At 39.7% G+C, this 25,657-nt stretch overlaps 1 protein-coding gene across 1 annotated transcript in view; it reads right to left on the bottom strand.

Annotated features, from left to right (window-relative positions):
- Positions 1 to 25,657, bottom strand: part of LOC148439554 (uncharacterized) — a 262,816-nt gene that overhangs the window by 129,532 nt on the left and 107,627 nt on the right. The window contains exon 8 of the mRNA XM_088464593.1: positions 17,818 to 17,865. Within this exon, the coding sequence (XP_088320719.1) occupies positions 17,818 to 17,865 (48 nt within the window). The remainder of the gene's footprint in view (positions 1 to 17,817; positions 17,866 to 25,657) is intronic.

Below are 25,657 nucleotides of genomic sequence, written 5' to 3'. Positions count from 1 at the left end.
AGCATAGGAAACATACATACAGCATAGGAAACAAACATACAGCATAGGAAACATACATACAGCATAGGAAACATAAATACAGCATAGGAAACATACATACAGCATAGGAAACATACATACAGCATAGGAAACATACACACAGCATAGGAAACACACACACAGCATAGGAAACACACATACAGCATAGGAAACACACATACAGCATAGGAAACATACATACAGCATAGGAAACATACAGCATAGGAAACAATCATACAGCATAGGAAACATACAACATAGGAAACATACAGCATAGCAAACATACATACAGCACAGGAAACATACAGCATAGGAAACATACAGCATAGCAAACATACATACAGCACAGGAAACATACAGCATAGGAAACATACTACATACAGCATAGGGAACAAACACACAGCATAGGAAACATACAGCACAGGAAACAATCATACAGCATAGGAAACATACAGCATAGGAAACATACAGCATAGGAAAAAAACATACAGCATAGGAAACATACAACATAGGAAACATACATACAGCATAGGGAATAAACACACAGCATAGGAAACATACATACAACACAGGAAACATACAGAATAGAAAACATATATACAGCATACGAAACACACATACAGCATAGGAAACATATATACAGCATAGGAAACATATATACAGCATAGGAAACATATATACAGCATAGGAAACAAACATACAGCATAGGAAACAAACATACAGCATAGGAAACATACAGCATAGGAAACATACAGCATAGGAAACATACAGCATAGGAAACATACAGCATAGGAAACATACATACAGCACAGGAAACATACAGCATAGGAAACATACATACAGCATAGGGAATAAACATACAGCATAGGAAACATACATACAGCATAGGAAACATACAGCATAGGAAACATACATACAGCATAGGAAACACATACAGCATAGGAAACAAACATACAGCACAGGAAACATACAGCATAGGAAACAATCATACAGCATAGGAAACACTCATACAGCATAGGAAACACTCATACAGCATAGCAAACACTCATACAGCATAGGAAACACTCATACAGCATAGGAAACAATCATACAGCATAGGAAACATACAGCATAGGAAACATACAGCATAGGAAACATACAGCACAGGAAACATACATACAACATAGGAAACAATCCTACAGCATAGGAAACATACAGCATAGGAAACAACCATACAGCATAGGGAACATACAGCATAGGGAACATACAGCATAGGGAACAACCATACAGCATAGGGAACAACCATACAGCATAGGGAACATACAGCATACGGAACATACAGCATAGGGAACATACAGCACAGGAAACAAACATACCGTATAGGAAACAAACATACAGCATAGGAAACATACATACAGCATAAGAAACATACAGCATAGGAAACATACAGCATAGGAAACAAACATACAGCATAGGAAACATACAGCATAGGAAACAAACATACAGCATAGGAAACATACAGCATAGGAAACATACAGCATAGGAAACATACAGCATAGGAAACATACAGCATAGGAAACATACAGCATAGGAAACATACATACAGCATAGGAAACAAACATACAGCATAGGAAACATACATACAGCATAGGGAACAAAAACACAGCATAGGAAACATACAGCATAGGGAACAACCATACAGCATAGGAAACATACAGCATAAGAAACAAATATACAGCACAGGAAACATACATACAGCACAGGAAACAAACATACAGCATAGGAAACATACATACAGCATAGGAAACATACATACAGCATAGGAAACAAACAAACAGCATAGGAAACAAACAAACAGCATAGGAAACATACATACAGCATAGGGAATATACATACAGCATAGGGAACAAACACACAGCATAGGGAACATACAGCATAGGAAACAATCATACAGCATAGGAAACATACAGCATAGCAAACATACATACAGCACAGGAAACAAACAGCATAGGAAACATACATACAGCATAGGAAACACACAGCATAGGAAACAAACATACAGCACAGGAAACATACAGCATAGCAAACATACATACAGCACAGGAAACACACAGCATAGGAAAAAAACATACAGCACAGGAAACATACAGCATAGGAAACATATATACAGCATACGAAACACACATACAGCATAGGAAACATATATACAGCATAGGAAACATATATACAGCATAGGAAACAAACATACAGCATAAGAAACAAACATACAGCATAGGAAACATACAGCATAGGAAACAATCATACAGCATAGGAAACAAACATACAGCATAGGAAACAAACATACAACATAGGAAACATACATACAGCACAGGAAACATACAGCATAGGAAACATACAGCATAGGAAACATACAGCATAGGAAACATACAGCATAGGAAACATACAGCATAGGAAACATACAGCATAGGAAACATACAGCATAGGAAACATACAGCATAGGAAACATACAGCATAGGAAACATACAGCATAGGAAACATACAGCATAGGAAACATATATACAGCATACGAAACACACATACAGCATACGAAACACACATACAGCATAGGAAACATATATACAGCATAGGAAACATATATACAGCATAGGAAACACACATACAGCATAGGAAACAAACATACAGCATAGGAAACAAACATACAGCATAGGAAACATACAGCATAGGAAACAATCATACAGCATAGGAAACACAACATAGGAAACATACATACAGCATAGGAAACAAACATACAGCATAGGAAACAAACATACAGCACAGGAAACATACAGCATAGGAAACATACATACAGCATAGGGAATAAACACACAGCATAGGAAACATACATACAGCATAGGAAACATACATCATAGGAAACATACAGCATAGGAAACATACAGCATAGGAAACATACAGCATAGGAAACATACAGCATAGGAAACATACAGCATAGGAAACATACAGCATAGGAAACATACAGCATAGGAAACATATATACAGCATACGAAACACACATACAGCATACGAAACAAACATACAGCATAGGAAACATACATACAGCATAGGAAACATACATACAGCATAGGAAACATACATACAGCATAGGATACATACATACATACATACAGCATAGGAAACATACATACAGCATAGGATACATACAGCATAGGAAACAAACATACAGCACAGGAAACATACAGCATAGGAAACATACAGCATAGGAAACATACATACAGCATAGGAAACATACATACAGCACAGGAAACATACAGCATAGGAAACATACATACAGCACAGGGAACATACAGCATAGGAAACATACATACAGCATAGGAAACATACATACAGCATAGGAAACATACAGCATAGGAAATAAACATACAGCACAGGAATCAAACATACAGCATAGGAAACATACATACAGTATAGGATACATACATACAGCATAGGATACATACATACAGCATAGGATACATACATACAGCATAGGTAACATACAGCATAGGAAACATATATACAGCATAGGAAACACACATACAGCATAGGAAACATATATACAGCATAGGAAACACACATACAGCATAGGAAACAAACATACAGCATAGGAAACATACAGCATAGGAAACAATCATACAGCATAGGAAACACAACATAGGAAACATACATACAGCATAGGAAACAAACATACACCATAGGAAACATACATACAGCATAGGGAATAAACACACAGCATAGGGAATAAACACACAGCATAGGAAACATACATACAGCATAGGAAACATACAGCATAGGAAACATACAGCATAGGAAACAGACATACAGCATAGGAAACATACAGCATAGGAAACATACAGCATAGGAAACATACAGCATAGGAAACATACAGCATAGGAAACATACAGCATAGGAAACATACAGCATAGGAAACAAACATAGAGCATAGGAAACAAACATAGAGCATAGGAAACAAACATACAGCATAGGAAACAAACATACAGCATAGGAAACAAACATACAGCATAGGAAACATACATACAGCATAGGAAACATACATACAGCATAGGAAACATACATACAGCATAGGATACATACATACAGCATAGGAAACATACATACAGCATAGGATACATACATCATAGGAAACAAACATACAGCACAGGAAACATACAGCATAGGAAACATACATACAGCATAGGAAACATACATACAGCACAGGAAACATACAGCATAGGAAACATACATACAGCATAGGAAACATACATACAGCATAGGAAACATACAAACAGCATAGGAAACATACAGCATAGGAAATAAACATACAGCACAGGAATCAAACATACAGCATAGGAAACATACATACAGTATAGGATACATACATACAGCATAGGATACATACATACAGCGTAGGATACATACATACAGCATAGGTAACATACAGCATAGGAAACATACATACAGCATAGGATACATACATACAGCATAGGAAACATACATACAGCATAGGATACATACATACAGCATAGGAAACATACATACAGCATAGGAAACATACATACAGCATAGGATACATACAGCATAGGAAACAAACATACAACACAGGAAACATACAGCATAGGAAACATTCATACAGCATAGGAAACATACAACATAGGAACCATACATACAGCATAGGGAACACACAGCATAGGATGCATACATACAGCATAGGAAACATACAGCATAGGAAACAATCATACAGCATAGGAAACATACATACAGCATAGGGAACATACAGCATAGGATGCATACATACAGCATAGGAAACATACATCATAGGAAACAAACATACAGCATAGGAAACATACATACAGCCTAGGAAACATACATACAGCCTAGGAAACATACAGCCTAGGAAACATACAGCCTAGGAAACATACAGCATAGGAAACATACAGCATAGGAAACATACATATAGCATAGGAAACATACAGCATAGGAAACATACAGCATAGGAAACATACATACAGCATAGGGAACATACAGCATAGGAAACATACATATAGCATAGGAAACATACAGCATAGGAAACATACAGCATAGGAAACATACATATAGCATAGGAAACATACAGCATAGGAAACATACATATAGCATAGGAAACATACAGCATAGGAAACATACATACAGCATAGGAAACAAACATACAGCATAGGAAACATACATACAGCATAGGAAACATACATACAGCATAGGAAACATACAGCATAGGAAACATACATACATACAGCATAGGAAACATACATATAGCATAGGAAACATACATATAGCATAGGAAACATACATATAGCATAGGAAACATACATACAGCATAGGAAACATACACACAGCATAGGAAACATACAGCATAGGAAACATACATACAGCATAGGAAACATAAATACAGCATAGGAAACATACAGCATAGGAAACATACATACAGCATAGGAAACAAACATACAGCATAGGAAACATACATACAGCATAGGAAACATACATACAGCATAGGAAACATAAATACAGCATAGGAAACATACATACAGCATAGGAAACATACATACAGCATAGGAAACATACACACAGCATAGGAAACACACACACAGCATAGGAAACACACATACAGCATAGGAAACACACATACAGCATAGGAAACATACATACAGCATAGGAAACATACAGCATAGGAAACAATCATACAGCATAGGAAACATACAACATAGGAAACATACAGCATAGCAAACATACATACAGCACAGGAAACATACAGCATAGGAAACATACAGCATAGCAAACATACATACAGCACAGGAAACATACAGCATAGGAAACATACTACATACAGCATAGGGAACAAACACACAGCATAGGAAACATACAGCACAGGAAACAATCATACAGCATAGGAAACATACAGCATAGGAAACATACAGCATAGGAAAAAAACATACAGCATAGGAAACATACAACATAGGAAACATACATACAGCATAGGGAATAAACACACAGCATAGGAAACATACATACAACACAGGAAACATACAGAATAGAAAACATATATACAGCATACGAAACACACATACAGCATAGGAAACATATATACAGCATAGGAAACATATATACAGCATAGGAAACATATATACAGCATAGGAAACAAACATACAGCATAGGAAACAAACATACAGCATAGGAAACATACAGCATAGGAAACATACAGCATAGGAAACATACAGCATAGGAAACATACAGCATAGGAAACATACAGCATAGGAAACATACATACAGCACAGGAAACATACAGCATAGGAAACATACATACAGCATAGGGAATAAACATACAGCATAGGAAACATACATACAGCATAGGAAACATACAGCATAGGAAACATACATACAGCATAGGAAACACATACAGCATAGGAAACAAACATACAGCACAGGAAACATACAGCATAGGAAACAATCATACAGCATAGGAAACACTCATACAGCATAGGAAACACTCATACAGCATAGCAAACACTCATACAGCATAGGAAACACTCATACAGCATAGGAAACAATCATACAGCATAGGAAACATACAGCATAGGAAACATACAGCATAGGAAACATACAGCACAGGAAACATACATACAACATAGGAAACAATCCTACAGCATAGGAAACATACAGCATAGGAAACAACCATACAGCATAGGGAACATACAGCATAGGGAACATACAGCATAGGGAACAACCATACAGCATAGGGAACAACCATACAGCATAGGGAACATACAGCATACGGAACATACAGCATAGGGAACATACAGCACAGGAAACAAACATACCGTATAGGAAACAAACATACAGCATAGGAAACATACATACAGCATAAGAAACATACAGCATAGGAAACATACAGCATAGGAAACAAACATACAGCATAGGAAACATACAGCATAGGAAACAAACATACAGCATAGGAAACATACAGCATAGGAAACATACAGCATAGGAAACATACAGCATAGGAAACATACAGCATAGGAAACATACAGCATAGGAAACATACATACAGCATAGGAAACAAACATACAGCATAGGAAACATACATACAGCATAGGGAACAAAAACACAGCATAGGAAACATACAGCATAGGGAACAACCATACAGCATAGGAAACATACAGCATAAGAAACAAATATACAGCACAGGAAACATACATACAGCACAGGAAACAAACATACAGCATAGGAAACATACATACAGCATAGGAAACATACATACAGCATAGGAAACAAACAAACAGCATAGGAAACAAACAAACAGCATAGGAAACATACATACAGCATAGGGAATATACATACAGCATAGGGAACAAACACACAGCATAGGGAACATACAGCATAGGAAACAATCATACAGCATAGGAAACATACAGCATAGCAAACATACATACAGCACAGGAAACAAACAGCATAGGAAACATACATACAGCATAGGAAACACACAGCATAGGAAACAAACATACAGCACAGGAAACATACAGCATAGCAAACATACATACAGCACAGGAAACACACAGCATAGGAAAAAAACATACAGCACAGGAAACATACAGCATAGGAAACATATATACAGCATACGAAACACACATACAGCATAGGAAACATATATACAGCATAGGAAACATATATACAGCATAGGAAACAAACATACAGCATAAGAAACAAACATACAGCATAGGAAACATACAGCATAGGAAACAATCATACAGCATAGGAAACAAACATACAGCATAGGAAACAAACATACAGCATAGGAAACATACATACAGCACAGGAAACATACAGCATAGGAAACATACAGCATAGGAAACATACAGCATAGGAAACATACAGCATAGGAAACATACAGCATAGGAAACATACAGCATAGGAAACATACAGCATAGGAAACATACAGCATAGGAAACATACAGCATAGGAAACATACAGCATAGGAAACATATATACAGCATACGAAACACACATACAGCATACGAAACACACATACAGCATAGGAAACATATATACAGCATAGGAAACATATATACAGCATAGGAAACACACATACAGCATAGGAAACAAACATACAGCATAGGAAACAAACATACAGCATAGGAAACATACAGCATAGGAAACAATCATACAGCATAGGAAACACAACATAGGAAACATACATACAGCATAGGAAACAAACATACAGCATAGGAAACAAACATACAGCACAGGAAACATACAGCATAGGAAACATACATACAGCATAGGGAATAAACACACAGCATAGGAAACATACATACAGCATAGGAAACATACATCATAGGAAACATACAGCATAGGAAACATACAGCATAGGAAACATACAGCATAGGAAACATACAGCATAGGAAACATACAGCATAGGAAACATACAGCATAGGAAACATACAGCATAGGAAACATATATACAGCATACGAAACACACATACAGCATACGAAACAAACATACAGCATAGGAAACATACATACAGCATAGGTAACATACATACAGCATAGGAAACATACATACAGCATAGGATACATACATACATACATACAGCATAGGAAACATACATACAGCATAGGATACATACAGCATAGGAAACAAACATACAGCACAGGAAACATACAGCATAGGAAACATACAGCATAGGAAACATACATACAGCATAGGAAACATACATACAGCACAGGAAACATACAGCATAGGAAACATACATACAGCACAGGGAACATACAGCATAGGAAACATACATACAGCATAGGAAACATACATACAGCATAGGAAACATACAGCATAGGAAATAAACATACAGCACAGGAATCAAACATACAGCATAGGAAACATACATACAGTATAGGATACATACATACAGCATAGGATACATACATACAGCATAGGATACATACATACAGCATAGGTAACATACAGCATAGGAAACATACATACAGCATAGGATACATACATACAGCATAGGAAACATACATACAGCATAGGAAACATACATACAGCATAGGATACATACAGCATAGGAAACAAACATACAGCACAGGAAACATACAGCATAGGAAACATTCATACAGCATAGGAAACATACAGCATAGGAACCATACATACAGCATAGGGAACACACAGCATAGGATGCATACATACAGCATAGGAAACATACATCATAGGAAACAAACATACAGCATAGGAAACATACATACAGCCTAGGAAACATACAGCCTAGGAAACATACAGCCTAGGAAACATACAGCCTAGGAAACATACAGCATAGGAAACATACAACATAGGAAACATACATATAGCATAGGAAACATACAGCATAGGAAACATACATACAGCATAGGAAACATACATACAGCATAGGAAACATACATACAGCATAGGAAACATACATACAGCATAGGAAACATACAGCATAGGAAACATACAGCATAGGAAACATACAGCATAGGAAACATACAGCATAGGAAACATACATATAGCATAGGAAACATACAGCATAGGAAACATACATACAGCATAGGAAACAAACATACAGCATAGGAAACATACATACAGCATAGGAAACATAAATACAGCATAGGAAACATACAGCATAGGAAACATACATACATACAGCATAGGAAACATACAGCACAGGAAACAAACATACAGCATAGGAAACACACATACAGCATAGGAAACACACATACAGCATAGGAAACACACATACAGCATAGGAAACACACATACAGCATAGGAAACATACAGCATAGGAAACACACATACAGCATAGGAAACACACATACAGCATAGGAAACACACATACAGCATAGGAAACATACATACAGCATAGGAAACAGACATACAGCATAGGAAACAAACACACAGCATAGGAAACAAACACACAGCATAGGAAACATACACACAGCATAGGAAACATACATACAGCATAGGAAACAAACATACAGCATAGGAAACAAACATAGAGCATAGGAAACAAACATACAGCATAGGAAACAAACATACAGCATAGGAAACATACACACAGCATAGGAAACACACATACAGCATAGGAAACATACATACAGCATAGGAAACATACAGCATAGGAAACATACAGCATAGGAAACATACAGCATAGGAAACATACAGCATAGGAAACAAACATACAGCATAGGAAACATACATACAGCATAGGAAACATACATACAGCATAGGAAACATACACACAGCATAGGAAACACACATACAGCATAGGAAACACACATACAGCATAGGAAACACACATACAGCATAGGAAACAATCATACAGCATGGGAACCATACAGCATAGGAAACATACATACAGCACAGGAAACATACATACAGCATAGGAAACAGACACACAGCATAGGAAACATACAGCATAGGAAACACACATACAGCATAGGAAACACACATACAGCATAGGAAACACACATACAGCATAGGAAACACACATACAGCATAGGAAACACACATACAGCATAGGAAACATACATACAGCATAGGAAACATACATACAGCATAGGAAACATACACACAGCATAGGAAACACACATACAGCATAGGAAACACACATACAGCATAGGAAACACACATACAGCATAGGAAACAATCATACAGCATGGGAACCATACAGCATAGGAAACATACATACAGCATAGGAAACATACATACAGCATAGGAAACAGACACACAGCATAGGAAACAGACACACAGCATAGGAAACATACAGCATAGGAAACATACAGCATAGGAAACACACATACAGCATAGGAAACACACATACAGCATAGGAAACACACATACAGCATAGGAAACACACATACAGCATAGGAAACACACATACAGCATAGGAAACACACATACAGCATAGGAAACACACACACAGCATAGGAAACACACACACAGCATAGGAAACACACATACAGCATAGGAAACAAACATACAGCATAGGAAACAAACACACAGCATAGGAAACAAACACACAGCATAGGAAACATACATACAGCATAGGAAACATACACACAGCATAGGAAACATATACACAGCATAGGAAACATACACACAGCATAGGAAACATACATACAGCATAGGAAACATACAGCATAGGAAACATACAGCATAGGAAACATACATACAGCATAGGAAACATACAGCACAGGAAACAAACATACAGCATAGGAAACATACATACAGCATAGGAAACATACATACAGCATAGGAAACAATCATACAGCATAGGAACCATACAGCATAGGAACCATACAGCATAGGAACCATACAGCATAGGAACCATACAGCATAGGAACCATACAGCATAGGAACCATACAGCATAGGAAACATACAGCATAGGAAACATACAGCATAGGAAACATACAGCATAGGAAACATACAGCATAGGAAACACACATACAGCATAGGAAACATACAGCATAGGAAACAAACATACAGCATAGGAAACAAACATACAGCATAGGAAACAAACAGCATAGGAAACAAACATACAGCATAGGAAACAAACATACAGCATAGGAAACATACATACAGCATAGGAAACATACATACAGCATAGGAAACACACATACAGCATAGGAAACACACATACAGCATAGGAAACAAACATACAGCATAGGAAACACACATACAGCATAGGAAAGTATTATGTAATATAGTGGCCTATACATGGGGGGGCTTTCTCTTTGCTTGTCGCTTGTACTCCTCCCCTGGGGCATCTCTTGTCACTGTCACCTCCCCTGATATCTTTGTCCCATTGCTGAGATGTCTTGGTGGAATCGCTCCCTATGCTGTCACTCAGTGCACCACAGTTATCTTGTGGGGGAATCCAGTGAATCGCATATATTTGAATAGGGGAGGGGACAAATAACTGATTGATTTCATTGGGTCATTAGGCCCCGCCCCCTCTGCGCAGAGATTCTCTCCATTCTGCCCACGTCACTAGGAATACCCCGACATCGTCATACATGGGCTATATCTCACAACTCAGAGCTAACAGAGGTTTACATGTTAGATTCATTCTTTGCTGCTGACATCAATTAGAGGTAACTATTGTCACATGGGAAACATTATCATTGTTGTGTAGTGTAATCACTAATACACACAGTCACATCACTATGGGGCCTATTCATGATGTTAATTATCGGGGTCCGAACAGACCCCGATAATTAACATTGTAATTCGCCCCGGCCACCAGAGCAATTCAGCATTGCTCCGATGCGGTGGCAGCTGATGTGAAATCAGCTGCCCCCACGAGCGGCCTCACTGCTCCTTTTCGGAGCAGTGAATCTTTTCACTGCTCCTTTCAAAGCAGTGAAAGGGGTGCGAATGCGCAACCTTCAGGTCACGCATGCGCACAAGAGCCCCAACATCCGGCGGAAGGAGCCGAACAGGGGCGGCGGGATCCGAAAGGATCCCTTCTCGCAACCCGGACCTAATTCCCATAGGGAAGAGCTGGTTGTGAACCCCTAGTGGGGGTATTTGCCATCTGAAAATGGCGAATGCTCCCGCAGTCAAGCTCCGGATATATAATATTTTCAGAGCTTGATGAATTCTGTCCCCATACTAGTGTATGGGGACAGCAGCCATTCCAGGAGAGGAAGGTAAGCAGGAGATATCTGTGATACTAGTGTATGAGGACAGAGGACATTCCGGGAGAGGAAGGTAAGCAGGAGATATCTGTGATACTAGTGTATGGGGACAGCGGCCATTCCGGGAGAGAAAGGTAAGCAGGAGATATCTGTGATACTAGTGTATGGGGACAGCGGCCATTCCGGGAGAGGAAGGTAAGCAGGAGATATCTGTGATACTAGTGTATGGGGACAGCGGCCATTCCGGGAGAGGAAGGTAAGCAGGAGATATCTGTGATACTAGTGTATGAGGACAGCGGCCATTCCGGGAGAGGAAGGTAAGCAGGAGATATCTGTGATACTAGTGTATGAGGACAGAGGACATTCCGGGAGAGGAAGGTAAGCAGGAGATATCTGTGATACTAGTGTATGGGGACAGAGGACATTCCGGGAGAGGAAGGTAAGCAGGAGATATCTGTGATACTAGTGTATGAGGACAGAGGACATTCCGGGAGAGGAAGGTAAGCAGGAGATATCTGTGATACTAGTATATGGGGACAGCGGCCATTCCGGGAGAGGAAGGTAAGCAGGAGATATCTGTGATACTAGTGTATGGGGACAGCGGCCATTCCGGGAGAGGAAGGTAAGCAGGAGATATCTGTGATACTAGTGTATGGGGACAGCGGCCATTCCGGGAGAGGAAGGTAAGCAGGAGATATCTGTGATACTAGTGTATGGGGACAGCGGCCATTCCGGGAGTGAAAGGTAAGCAGGAGATATCTGTGATACTAGTGTATGAGGACAGCGGGCCATTCCGGGAGAGGAAGGTAAGCAGGAGATATCTGTGATACTAGTGTATGGGGACAGCGGCCATTCCGGGAGAGGAAGGTAAGCAGGAGATATCTGTGATACTAGTGTATGGGGACAGCGGCCATTCCGGGAGAGGAAGGTAAGCAGGATATATCTGTGATACTAGTGTATGAGGACAGCGGGCCATTCCGGGAGAGGAAGGTAAGCAGGAGATATCTGTGATACTAGTGTATGAGGACAGCGGCCATTCCGGGAGAGGAAGGTAAGCAGGAGATATCTGTGATACTAGTGTATGGGGACAGCGGCCATTCCGGGATAGGAAGGTAAGCAGGAGATATCTGTGATACTAGTGTAAGGGGACAGCGGCCATTCCGGGATAGGAAGGTAAGCAGGAGATATCTGTGATACTAGTGTATGGGGACAGCGGGACATTCCGGGCCAGGAAGGTAAGCAGGAGATATCTGTGATACTAGTGTATGGGGACAGCGGGACATTCCGGGAGAGGAAGGTAAGCAGGAGATATCTGTGATACTAGTGTATGAGGACAGAGGACATTCCGGGAGAGGAAGGTAAGCAGGAGATATCTGTGATACTAGTGTATGGGGACAGAGGACATTCCGGGAGAGGAAGGTAAGCAGGAGATATCTGTGATACTAGTGTATGAGGACAGAGGACATTCCGGGAGAGGAAGGTAAGCAGGAGATATCTGTGATACTAGTATATGGGGACAGCGGCCATTCCGGGAGAGGAAGGTAAGCAGGAGATATCTGTGATACTAGTGTATGGGGACAGCGGCCATTCCGGGAGAGGAAGGTAAGCAGGAGATATCTGTGATACTAGTGTATGGGGACAGCGGCCATTCCGGGAGAGGAAGGTAAGCAGGAGATATCTGTGATACTAGTGTATGGGGACAGCGGCCATTCCGGGAGTGAAAGGTAAGCAGGAGATATCTGTGATACTAGTGTATGAGGACAGCGGGCCATTCCGGGAGAGGAAGGTAAGCAGGAGATATCTGTGATACTAGTGTATGGGGACAGCGGCCATTCCGGGAGAGGAAGGTAAGCAGGAGATATCTGTGATACTAGTGTATGGGGACAGCGGCCATTCCGGGAGTGAAAGGTAAGCAGGAGATATCTGTGATACTAGTGTATGAGGACAGCGGGCCATTCCGGGAGAGGAAGGTAAGCAGGAGATATCTGTGATACTAGTGTATGGGGACAGCGGCCATTCCGGGAGAGGAAGGTAAGCAGGAGATATCTGTGATACTAGTGTATGGGGACAGCGGCCATTCCGGGAGAGGAAGGTAAGCAGGATATATCTGTGATACTAGTGTATGAGGACAGCGGGCCATTCCGGGAGAGGAAGGTAAGCAGGAGATATCTGTGATACTAGTGTATGAGGACAGCGGCCATTCCGGGAGAGGAAGGTAAGCAGGAGATATCTGTGATACTAGTGTATGGGGACAGCGGCCATTCCGGGATAGGAAGGTAAGCAGGAGATATCTGTGATACTAGTGTAAGGGGACAGCGGCCATTCCGGGATAGGAAGGTAAGCAGGAGATATCTGTGATACTAGTGTATGGGGACAGCGGGACATTCCGGGCCAGGAAGGTAAGCAGGAGATATCTGTGATACTAGTGTATGGGGACAGCGGGACATTCCGGGAGAGGAAGGTAAGCAGGAGATATCTGTGATACTAGTGTATGGGGACAGCGGGCCATTCCGGGAGAGATAGGTAAGCAGGAGATATCTGTGATACTAGTGTATGAGGACAGAGGACATTCCGGGAGAGGAAGGTAAGCAGGAGATATCTGTGATACTAGTATATGGGGACAGCGGCCATTCCGGGAGAGGAAGGTAAGCAGGAGATATCTGTGATACTAGTGTATGGGGACAGCGGGCCATTCCAGGAGAGGAAGGTAAGTAGGAGATATCTGTGATACTAGTGTATGAGGACAGGGGGTCATTCAGGGAGAGAAAGGTAAGTAGGAGATATGTGATACTAGTGTATGGGGACAGGGGGTCATTCAGGGAGAGAAAGGTAAGCATGAGATCTGTGATACTAGTGTATGGGGACAGGGGGTCATTCAGGGAGAGAAAGGTAAGCAGGAGATATCTGTGATACTAGTGTATGGGGACAGCGGCCATTACGGGAGAGGAAGGTAAGCAGGAGATATCTGTGATACTAGTGTATGAGGACAGCGGCCATTCTACAAACAGAAGTAAAATAAGAGATATCTGTGATATCTCCTGCTTCACCTTCTTAATGAATGGTCCGAATACTTAAATGTCACAATTGCAGGTGAAAATGTGCTTTTTCACCTGCTTTTGTGACAATTAAGTGATTATGAATAGGCCCCTATATGAGCAGTACACATTTCTCTCATTTCTCTCATAATCACAGTCATATCACTATGTACAGTACACACGTCACCTCTCTCATGACTAATGTACAAAGTCACATCACTATATGTACAGTACACACGTCACCTCTCTCATGACTAATGTACAAAGTCACATCACTATATGTACAGTACACACGTCACCTCTCTCACCACTAATGTACAGTACACACTCACCTCTCTCATCACTAATGTACAGTACACACTCACCTCTCTCATCACTAATATACACAGTCACATCACTATATGTACAGTACACACGTCACCTCTCTCACCACTAATGTACAGTACACACTCACCTCTCTCATCACTAATGTACAGTACACACTCACCTCTCTCATCACTAATATACACAGTCACATCACTATATGTACAGTACACACTCACCTCTCTCATCACTAATATACACAGTCACATCACTATATGTACAGTACACACTCACCTCTCTCACCACTAATGTACAGTACACACTCACCTCTCTCATCACTAATGTACACAGTCACATCACTATATGTACAGTACACACGTCACCTCTCATCACTATGTACAGTACACACTCACCTCTCTCATGATTAATGTACACAGTCACATCACTATATGTACAGTACTCACTTCCCTGTCACATCACTAATGTACAGTACACACTCACCTCTCTCACCACTAATGTACAGTACACACTCACCTCTCTCATCACTAATATACACAGTCACATCACTATATGTACAGTACACACTCACCTCTCTCATCACTAATATACACAGTCACATCACTATATGTACAGTACTCACTCCCCTCTCTCATCACTAATGTACAGTACACACTCACCACCTCTCTCATCACTAATGTACAGTACACACTCACCTCTCTCACCACTAATGTACAGTACACACTCACCTCTCTCATCACTAATATACACAGTCACATCACTATATGTACAGTACACACTCACCTCTCTCATCACTAATATACACAGTCACATCACTATATGTACAGTACTCACTCCCCTCTCTCATCACTAATGTACAGTACACACTCACCACCTCTCTCATCACTAATGTACAGTACACACTCACCTCTCTCACCACTAATGTACAGTACACACTCACCTCTCTCATCACTAATATACACAGTCACATCACTATATGTACAGTACACACTCACCTCTCTCATCACTAATGTACAGTCACATCACTATATGTACAGTACACACCTCACCTCTCTCATCATCACTAATGTACAGTACACACTCACCTCTCTCATCACTAATATACACAGTCACATCACTATATGTACAGTACACACTCACCTCTCTCATCACTAATGTACAGTCACATCACTATATGTACAGTACACACCTCACCTCTCTCATCATCCCTAATGTACAGTCACATCACTATATGTACAGTACACACCTCACCTCTCTCATCATCACTAATGTACAGTACACACTCACCTCTCTCATCACTAATGTACACTACACACTCACCTCTCTCACCACTAATGTACAGTACACACTCACCTCTCTCATCACTAATATACAGTTACATCACTAATGTACAGTACACACTCACCTCTCTCATCACTAATATACACAGTCACATCACTATATGTACAGTACTCACTCCCCTCTCTCATCACTAATGTACAGTACACACTCACCACCTCTCTCATCACTAATGTACAGTACACACTCACCTCTCTCATCACTAATATACACAGTCACATCACTATATGTACAGTACTCACTCCCCTCTCTCATCACTAATGTACAGTACACACTCACCTCTCTCATCACTAATGTACAGTACACACTCCCCTCTCTCATCACTAATGTACAGTACTCACTCCCCTCTCTCATCACTAATGTACAGTACACACTCACCTCTCTCATCACTAATGTACAGTACACACTCACCTCTCTTTGCTCATTGTTACATGAGGTGTAAGAAGGATAATTCCGAACCTAAAAACAAAAGAAAAGTCTGTAAACATCATATAACATATATTTTATTCTACAACTTGTTTGTAAAGGTTTCAATAAAAACTGTAATTCTGACCAATAAACATGTCATTTACACATAGGGCTCTATTTATTAACATTATTTTTACTAAAATAAAGTGATAAAGGCTGTTTTGTGTTTTCACACCCTTTTCACATTATTTTAGTATCACCTGTAGTTATTACAGGGCAATTGGAGTAGAATTCGTAAAATTATACTCCAAGCCCTAATTATCATTTATTCAAGGTAACCAGATCGCATTTCCCATCATTGTAATAAGAAATGTGATCCAACCATAGTTACTAAAAATAAATTGTGAGAAAATACCAGGGAAAGCCCTGTGGTAATAACGTCACCTGGAGGTGGCGTTATCCAGGGTCTCCCCCGGTTACCGTAATCCTGCCTTTAACAGGCAGAGCAGAGCCCGGAGCCGGCCCCAGTGACCAGCTGTGTGGATACAGACCATACGCTCACACACTGCCAAAAGAAAGAAAACAAAATTAGGAAAAAAAAGCTGAGTCTAGGGACCGGTGATCGGTGCTCCGGTGAGGTCCTCCCTCCGGTCAGCTGGTCTCCTATCTTGCACTGGAGCCCGGTCGTCACTTGACCGGGTCCCAGTGCAGGATGGGATGTCAGCTGACCGGAGCCACAGAGGACATCACCGGAGCACCGATCACTGCAGGTAAGTGTAATTAAGGGAGGGGAGGTCACGGGGGTGGAGCTTAGCAACAAGGGGCAGGGCTTAGCGATGGTCGGTCGGCGCATGCGCAGGCACTTGTCACTGTATTTTGGGCGCAAATACTGTGATAAGTGTGCGGAGGGGATTCGCAGGGACACAGCTTTATCACAAGGATTTCTAGTAAATCCCTGTGATATCGCAATGCAAATTCAGTCGGTAATATCACACTACAATCTGCATTACCAATGCGGATTGTAATACATAGAGCCCTTAATGATCAGTATATCATGGCCACAACACATAACTGTTCATCACATTAAATAACGGGACGGTCTACATCTGACCACATGTAATGTTATCTGAGAACAGCGCAGAGGACGGACTCCACAGTCTCTTCTTTTTCTCTTTATCCTAACAGCACTATTGTGTCTGCTCAGATATCTTAGTTCAGTCCAAGTAACAGGCAGCCTACGCTTCTGGTGTGTAACCATCTATATGGATAAACTGCATACATTTACACTGGTGTCACTATTATCACTCACTACATTTACACTGGTGTCACTATTATCACTCACTACATTTACACTGGTGTCACAATTATCACTCACTACATTTACACTGGTGTCACTATTATCACTCACTACATTTACACTGGTGTCACTATTATCACTCACTACATTTACACTGGTGTCAGTAATTATCACTCACTACATTTACACTGGTGTCACAATTATCACTCACTACATTTACACTGGTGTCATTATTATCACTCACTACATTTACACTGGTGTCACAATTATCACTCACTACATTTACACTGGTGTCATTATTATCACTCACTACATTTACACTGGTGTCATTATTATCACTCACTACATTTACACTGGTGTCACAATTATCACCCACTACATTTACACTGGTGTCACTATTATCACTCACTACATTTACACTGGTGTCACTATTATCACTCACTACATTTACACTGGTGTCACAATTATCACTCACTACATTTACACTGGTGTCACTATTATCACTCACTACATTTACACTGGTGTCACTATTATCACTCACTACATTTACACTGGTGTCAGTAATTATCACTCACTACATTTACACTGGTGTCACAATTATCACTCACTACATTTACACTGGTGTCATTATTATCACTCACTACATTTACACTGGTGTCACAATTATCACTCACTACATTTACACTGGTGTCATTATTATCACTCACTACATTTACACTGGTGTCATTATTATCACTCACTACATTTACACTGGTGTCACAATTATCACCCACTACATTTACACTGGTGTCACTATTATCACTCACTACATTTACACTGGTGTCACTATTATCACTCACTACATTTACACTGGTGTCACTATTATCACTCACTACATTTACACTGGTGTCACTATTATCACTCACTACATTTACACTGGTGTCACTATTATCACTCACTACATTTACACTGGTGTCAGTAATTATCACTCACTACATTTACACTGGTGTCACTATTATCACTCACTACATTTACACTGGTGTCAGTAATTATCACTCACTTCATTTACACTGGCGTCACTAATTATCAACCACTACATTTACACTAGTGTCATTATTATCACTCACTACATTTACACTGGCGTCACTAATTATCAACCACTACATTTACACTGGTGTCACTATTATCACTCACTACATTTACACTGGCGTCACTAATTATCAACCACTACATTTACACTGGTGTCACTATTATCACTCACTACATTTACACTGGTGTCACTATTATCACTCACTACATTTACACTGGTGTCAGTAATTATCACTCACTACATTTACACTGGTGTCACTAATTATCAACCACTACATTTACACTGGTGTCACTATTATCACTCACTACATTTACACTGGTGTCAGTAATTATCACTCACTACATTTACACTGGTGTCACTATTATCACTCACTACATTTACACTGGTGTCAGTAATTATCACTCACTACATTTACACTGGTGTCACTATTATCACTCACTACATTTACACTGGTGTCAGTAATTATCACTCACTACATTTACACTGGTGTCACTATTATCACTCACTACATTTACACTGGTGTCACTATTATCACTCACTACATTTACACTGGTGTCACTATTATCACTCACTACATTTACACTGGTGTCACTATTATCACTCACTACATTTACACTGGTGTCACTATTATCACTCACTACATTTACACTGGTGTCACTATTATCACTCACTACATTTACACTGGTGTCAGTAATTATCACTCACTACATTTACACTGGTGTCACTATTATCACTCACTACATTTACACTGGTGTCAGTAATTATCACTCACTACATTTACACTGGCGTCACTAATTATCAACCACTACATTTACACTAGTGTCATTATTATCACTCACTACATTTACACTGGCGTCACTAATTATCAACCACTACATTTACACTGGTGTCACTATTATCACTCACTACATTTACACTGGCGTCACTAATTATCAACCACTACATTTACACTGGTGTCACTATTATCACTCACTACATTTACACTGGTGTCACTATTATCACTCACTACATTTACACTGGTGTCAGTAATTATCACTCACTACATTTACACTGGTGTCAGTAATTATCACTCACTACATTTACACTGGTGTCACTATTATCACTCACTACATTTACACTGGTGTCAGTAATTATCACTCACTACATTTACACTGGTGTCACTATTATCACTCACTACATTTACACTGGTGTCACTATTATCACTCACTACATTTACACTGGTGTCACTATTATCACTCACTACATTTACACTGGTGTCACTATTATCACTCACTACATTTACACTGGTGTCACTATTATCACTCACTACATTTACACTGGTGTCAGTAATTATCACTCACTACATTTACACTGGTGTCACTATTATCACTCACTACATTTACACTGGTGTCAGTAATTATCACTCACTACATTTACACTGGCGTCACTAATTATCAACCACTACATTTACACTGGTGTCACTATTATCACTCACTACATTTACACTGGTGTCACTATTATCACTCACTACATTTACACTGGTGTCACTATTATCACTCACTACATTTACACTGGTGTCACTATTATCACTCACTACATTTACACTGGTGTCACTATTATCACTCACTACATTTACACTGGTGTCACTATTATCACTCACTACATTTACACTGGTGTCAGTAATTATCACTCACTACATTTACACTGGTGTCACTATTATCACTCACTACATTTACACTGGTGTCAGTAATTATCACTCACTACATTTACACTGGCGTCACTAATTATCAACCACTACATTTACACTGGTGTCACTATTATCACTCACTACATTTACACTGGCGTCACTAATTATCACTCACTACATTTACACTGGTGTCAGTAATTATCACTCACTACATTTACACTGGTGTCAGTAATTATCACCCACTACATTTACACTGGTGTCACAATTATCACCCACTACATTTACACTGGTGTCACAATTATCACTCACTACATTTACACTGGTGTCAGTAATTATCACCCACTACATTTACACTGGTGTCACAATTATCACTCACTACATTTACACTGGTGTCAGTAATTATCACCCACTACATTTACACAGGCATCACTAATTATCACCCACTACATTTACACTGGTGTCAGTAATTATCACTCACTACATTTAAACTGGCGTCACTAATTATCAACCACTACATTTACACTAGTGTCATTATTAACACTCACTACATTTACACTGGTGTCACTAATTATCACTCACTACGTTTACACTGGTGTCACAATTATCACTCACTACATTTACACTGGTGTCACTAATTATCACCCACTACATTTACACTGGTGTCACTAATTATCACCCACTACATTTACACTGGTGTCACAATTATCACCCACTACATTTACACTGGTGTCAGTAATTATCACCCACTACATTTACACTGGTGTCACAATTATCACCCACTACATTTACACTGGTGTCAGTAATTATCACTCACTACATTTACACTGGTGTCAGTAATTATCACTCACTACATTTAAACTGGCGTCACTAATTATCAACCACTACATTTACACTAGTGTCATTATTAACACTCACTACATTTACACTGGTGTCACAAATTATCACTCACTACGTTTACACTGGTGTCACAATTATCACTCACTACATTTACACTGGTGTCACTATTATCACTCACTACATTTACACTGGTGTCACTAATTATCACCCACTACATTTACACTGGTGTCACTAATTATCACCCACTACATTCACACTGGTGTCACTAATTATCACCCACTACGTTTACACTGGTGTCACAATTATCACTCACTACATTTACACTGGTGTCACTATTATCACTCACTACATTTACACTGGTGTCACTAATTATCACCCACTACATTTACACTGGTGTCAGTAATTATCACCCACTACATTTACACTGGTGTCACAATTATCACTCACTACATTTACACTGGTGTCAGTAATTATCACCCACTACATTTACACAGGCATCACTAATTATCACCCACTACATTTACACTGGTGTCAGTAATTATCACTCACTACATTTAAACTGGCGTCACTAATTATCAACCACTACATTTACACTAGTGTCATTATTAACACTCACTACATTTACACTGGTGTCACTAATTATCACTCACTACGTTTACACTGGTGTCACAATTATCACTCACTACATTTACACTGGTGTCACTAATTATCACCCACTACATTTACACTGGTGTCACTAATTATCACCCACTACATTTACACTGGTGTCACAATTATCACCCACTACATTTACACTGGTGTCAGTAATTATCACCCACTACATTTACACTGGTGTCACAATTATCACCCACTACATTTACACTGGTGTCAGTAATTATCACTCACTACATTTACACTGGTGTCAGTAATTATCACTCACTACATTTAAACTGGCGTCACTAATTATCAACCACTACATTTACACTAGTGTCATTATTAACACTCACTACATTTACACTGGTGTCACAAATTATCACTCACTACGTTTACACTGGTGTCACAATTATCACTCACTACATTTACACTGGTGTCACTATTATCACTCACTACATTTACACTGGTGTCACTAATTATCACCCACTACATTTACACTGGTGTCACTAATTATCACCCACTACATTCACACTGGTGTCACTAATTATCACCCACTACGTTTACACTGGTGTCACAATTATCACTCACTACATTTACACTGGTGTCACTATTATCACTCACTACATTTACACTGGTGTCACTAATTATCACCCACTACATTTACACTGGTGTCACTAATTATCACCCACTACATTTACACTGGTGTCACTAATTAATACCCACTACATTTACACTGGTGTCACTATTATCACTCACTACATTTACACTGGTGTCACTAATTAATACCCACTACATTTACACTGGTGTCACTATTATCACTCACTACATTTACACTGGTGTCACTAATTATCACCCACTACATTTACACTGGTGTCACTAATTATCACCCACTACATTTACACTGGTATCACTAATTAATACCCACTACATTTACACTGGTGTCACTAATTATCACCCACTACATTTACACTGGTGTCAGTAATTATCACTCACTACATTTACACTGGTGTCACTATAACCAACTACATTTACACTGGTGTCACTAATAATCACCCACTACATTTACACTGGCGTCAGTAATAATCACTCACTACATTTACACTGGCGTCACTATTATCACCCACTACATTTACACTGGCATCACTAATTATCACCCACTACATTTACACTGGTGTCATTATTAACACTCACTACATTTACACTGGTGTCACTAATTATCACCAACTACATTTACACTGGTGTCACTATTATCACTCACTACATTTACACTGGTGTCACTATTATCACTCACTACATTTACACTGGTGTCACTAATTATCACCCACTACATTTACACTGGTGTCACTAATTATCACCCACTACATTTACAATGGTGTCAGTAATTATCACCCACTACATTTACAATGGTGTCAGTAATTATCACCCACTACATTTACACTGGTGTCACAATTATCACTCACTACATTTACACTGGTGTCACTAATTATCACCCACTACATTTACACTGGTGTCACTATTATCACTCACTACATTTACACTGGTGTCACTAATTATCACCCACTACATTTACACTGGTGTCACTATTATCACCCACTACATTTACACTGGTGTCACTATTATCACCCACTACATTTACACTGGTGTCAGTAATTATCACCCACTACATTTACACTGGTGTCACTAATTATCACCCACTACATTTACACTAGTGTCACTAATTATCACCCACTACATTTACACTGGTGTCACTATTATCACTCACTACATTTACACTGGTATCACTAATTATCACCCACTACATTTACACAGGTGTCAGTAATTATCACCCACTACATTTATGGTGCGTACACACTACACGATATGCTCCCTGAGCGATATCGTCTAGTGTGTCCCCGACAGTCTGTGCTCAATGTCGTTCATGACATTGAGCACAGCCGCTGAACGAGATCATTAACGATATCGTTCAGCGCCGGGCTCTCTCCCCCATTCCCCAACATGCAGCAACCCGACGACGTCGTCAGGTTGGGCTGCATGTTAACCCGATGAACGATAATGACGAACGACCCGCGGGAACACGCGTCGTCGTTATCGTTCATTGTTTTGGTGTAAAAAATGGACGATAAAATGGACGACTGAACAATAACGATATCGTTATCGTGCAGTCGTCCACTTTAATCGCCCAATGTGTACGCACCTTTACACTGGTGCCTCTAATTATCGCCCACTACATTTACACTGGTGTCACTATTATCACTCACTACATTTACACTGGTGTCAGTAATTATCACTCACTACATTTACACTGGTGTCACTAATTATCACCCACTACATTTACACTGGT

This window comes from Taudactylus pleione, unplaced genomic scaffold (genome assembly GCF_031769625.1).
Source record: "Taudactylus pleione unplaced genomic scaffold, aTauple2 ptg001711l, whole genome shotgun sequence".
Classification (NCBI taxonomy): Eukaryota; Metazoa; Chordata; class Amphibia; order Anura; family Myobatrachidae; genus Taudactylus; species Taudactylus pleione.
Note: the sequence above shows the minus strand (reverse complement) of the source record. Positions and strands in the feature narration are given on the sequence as shown.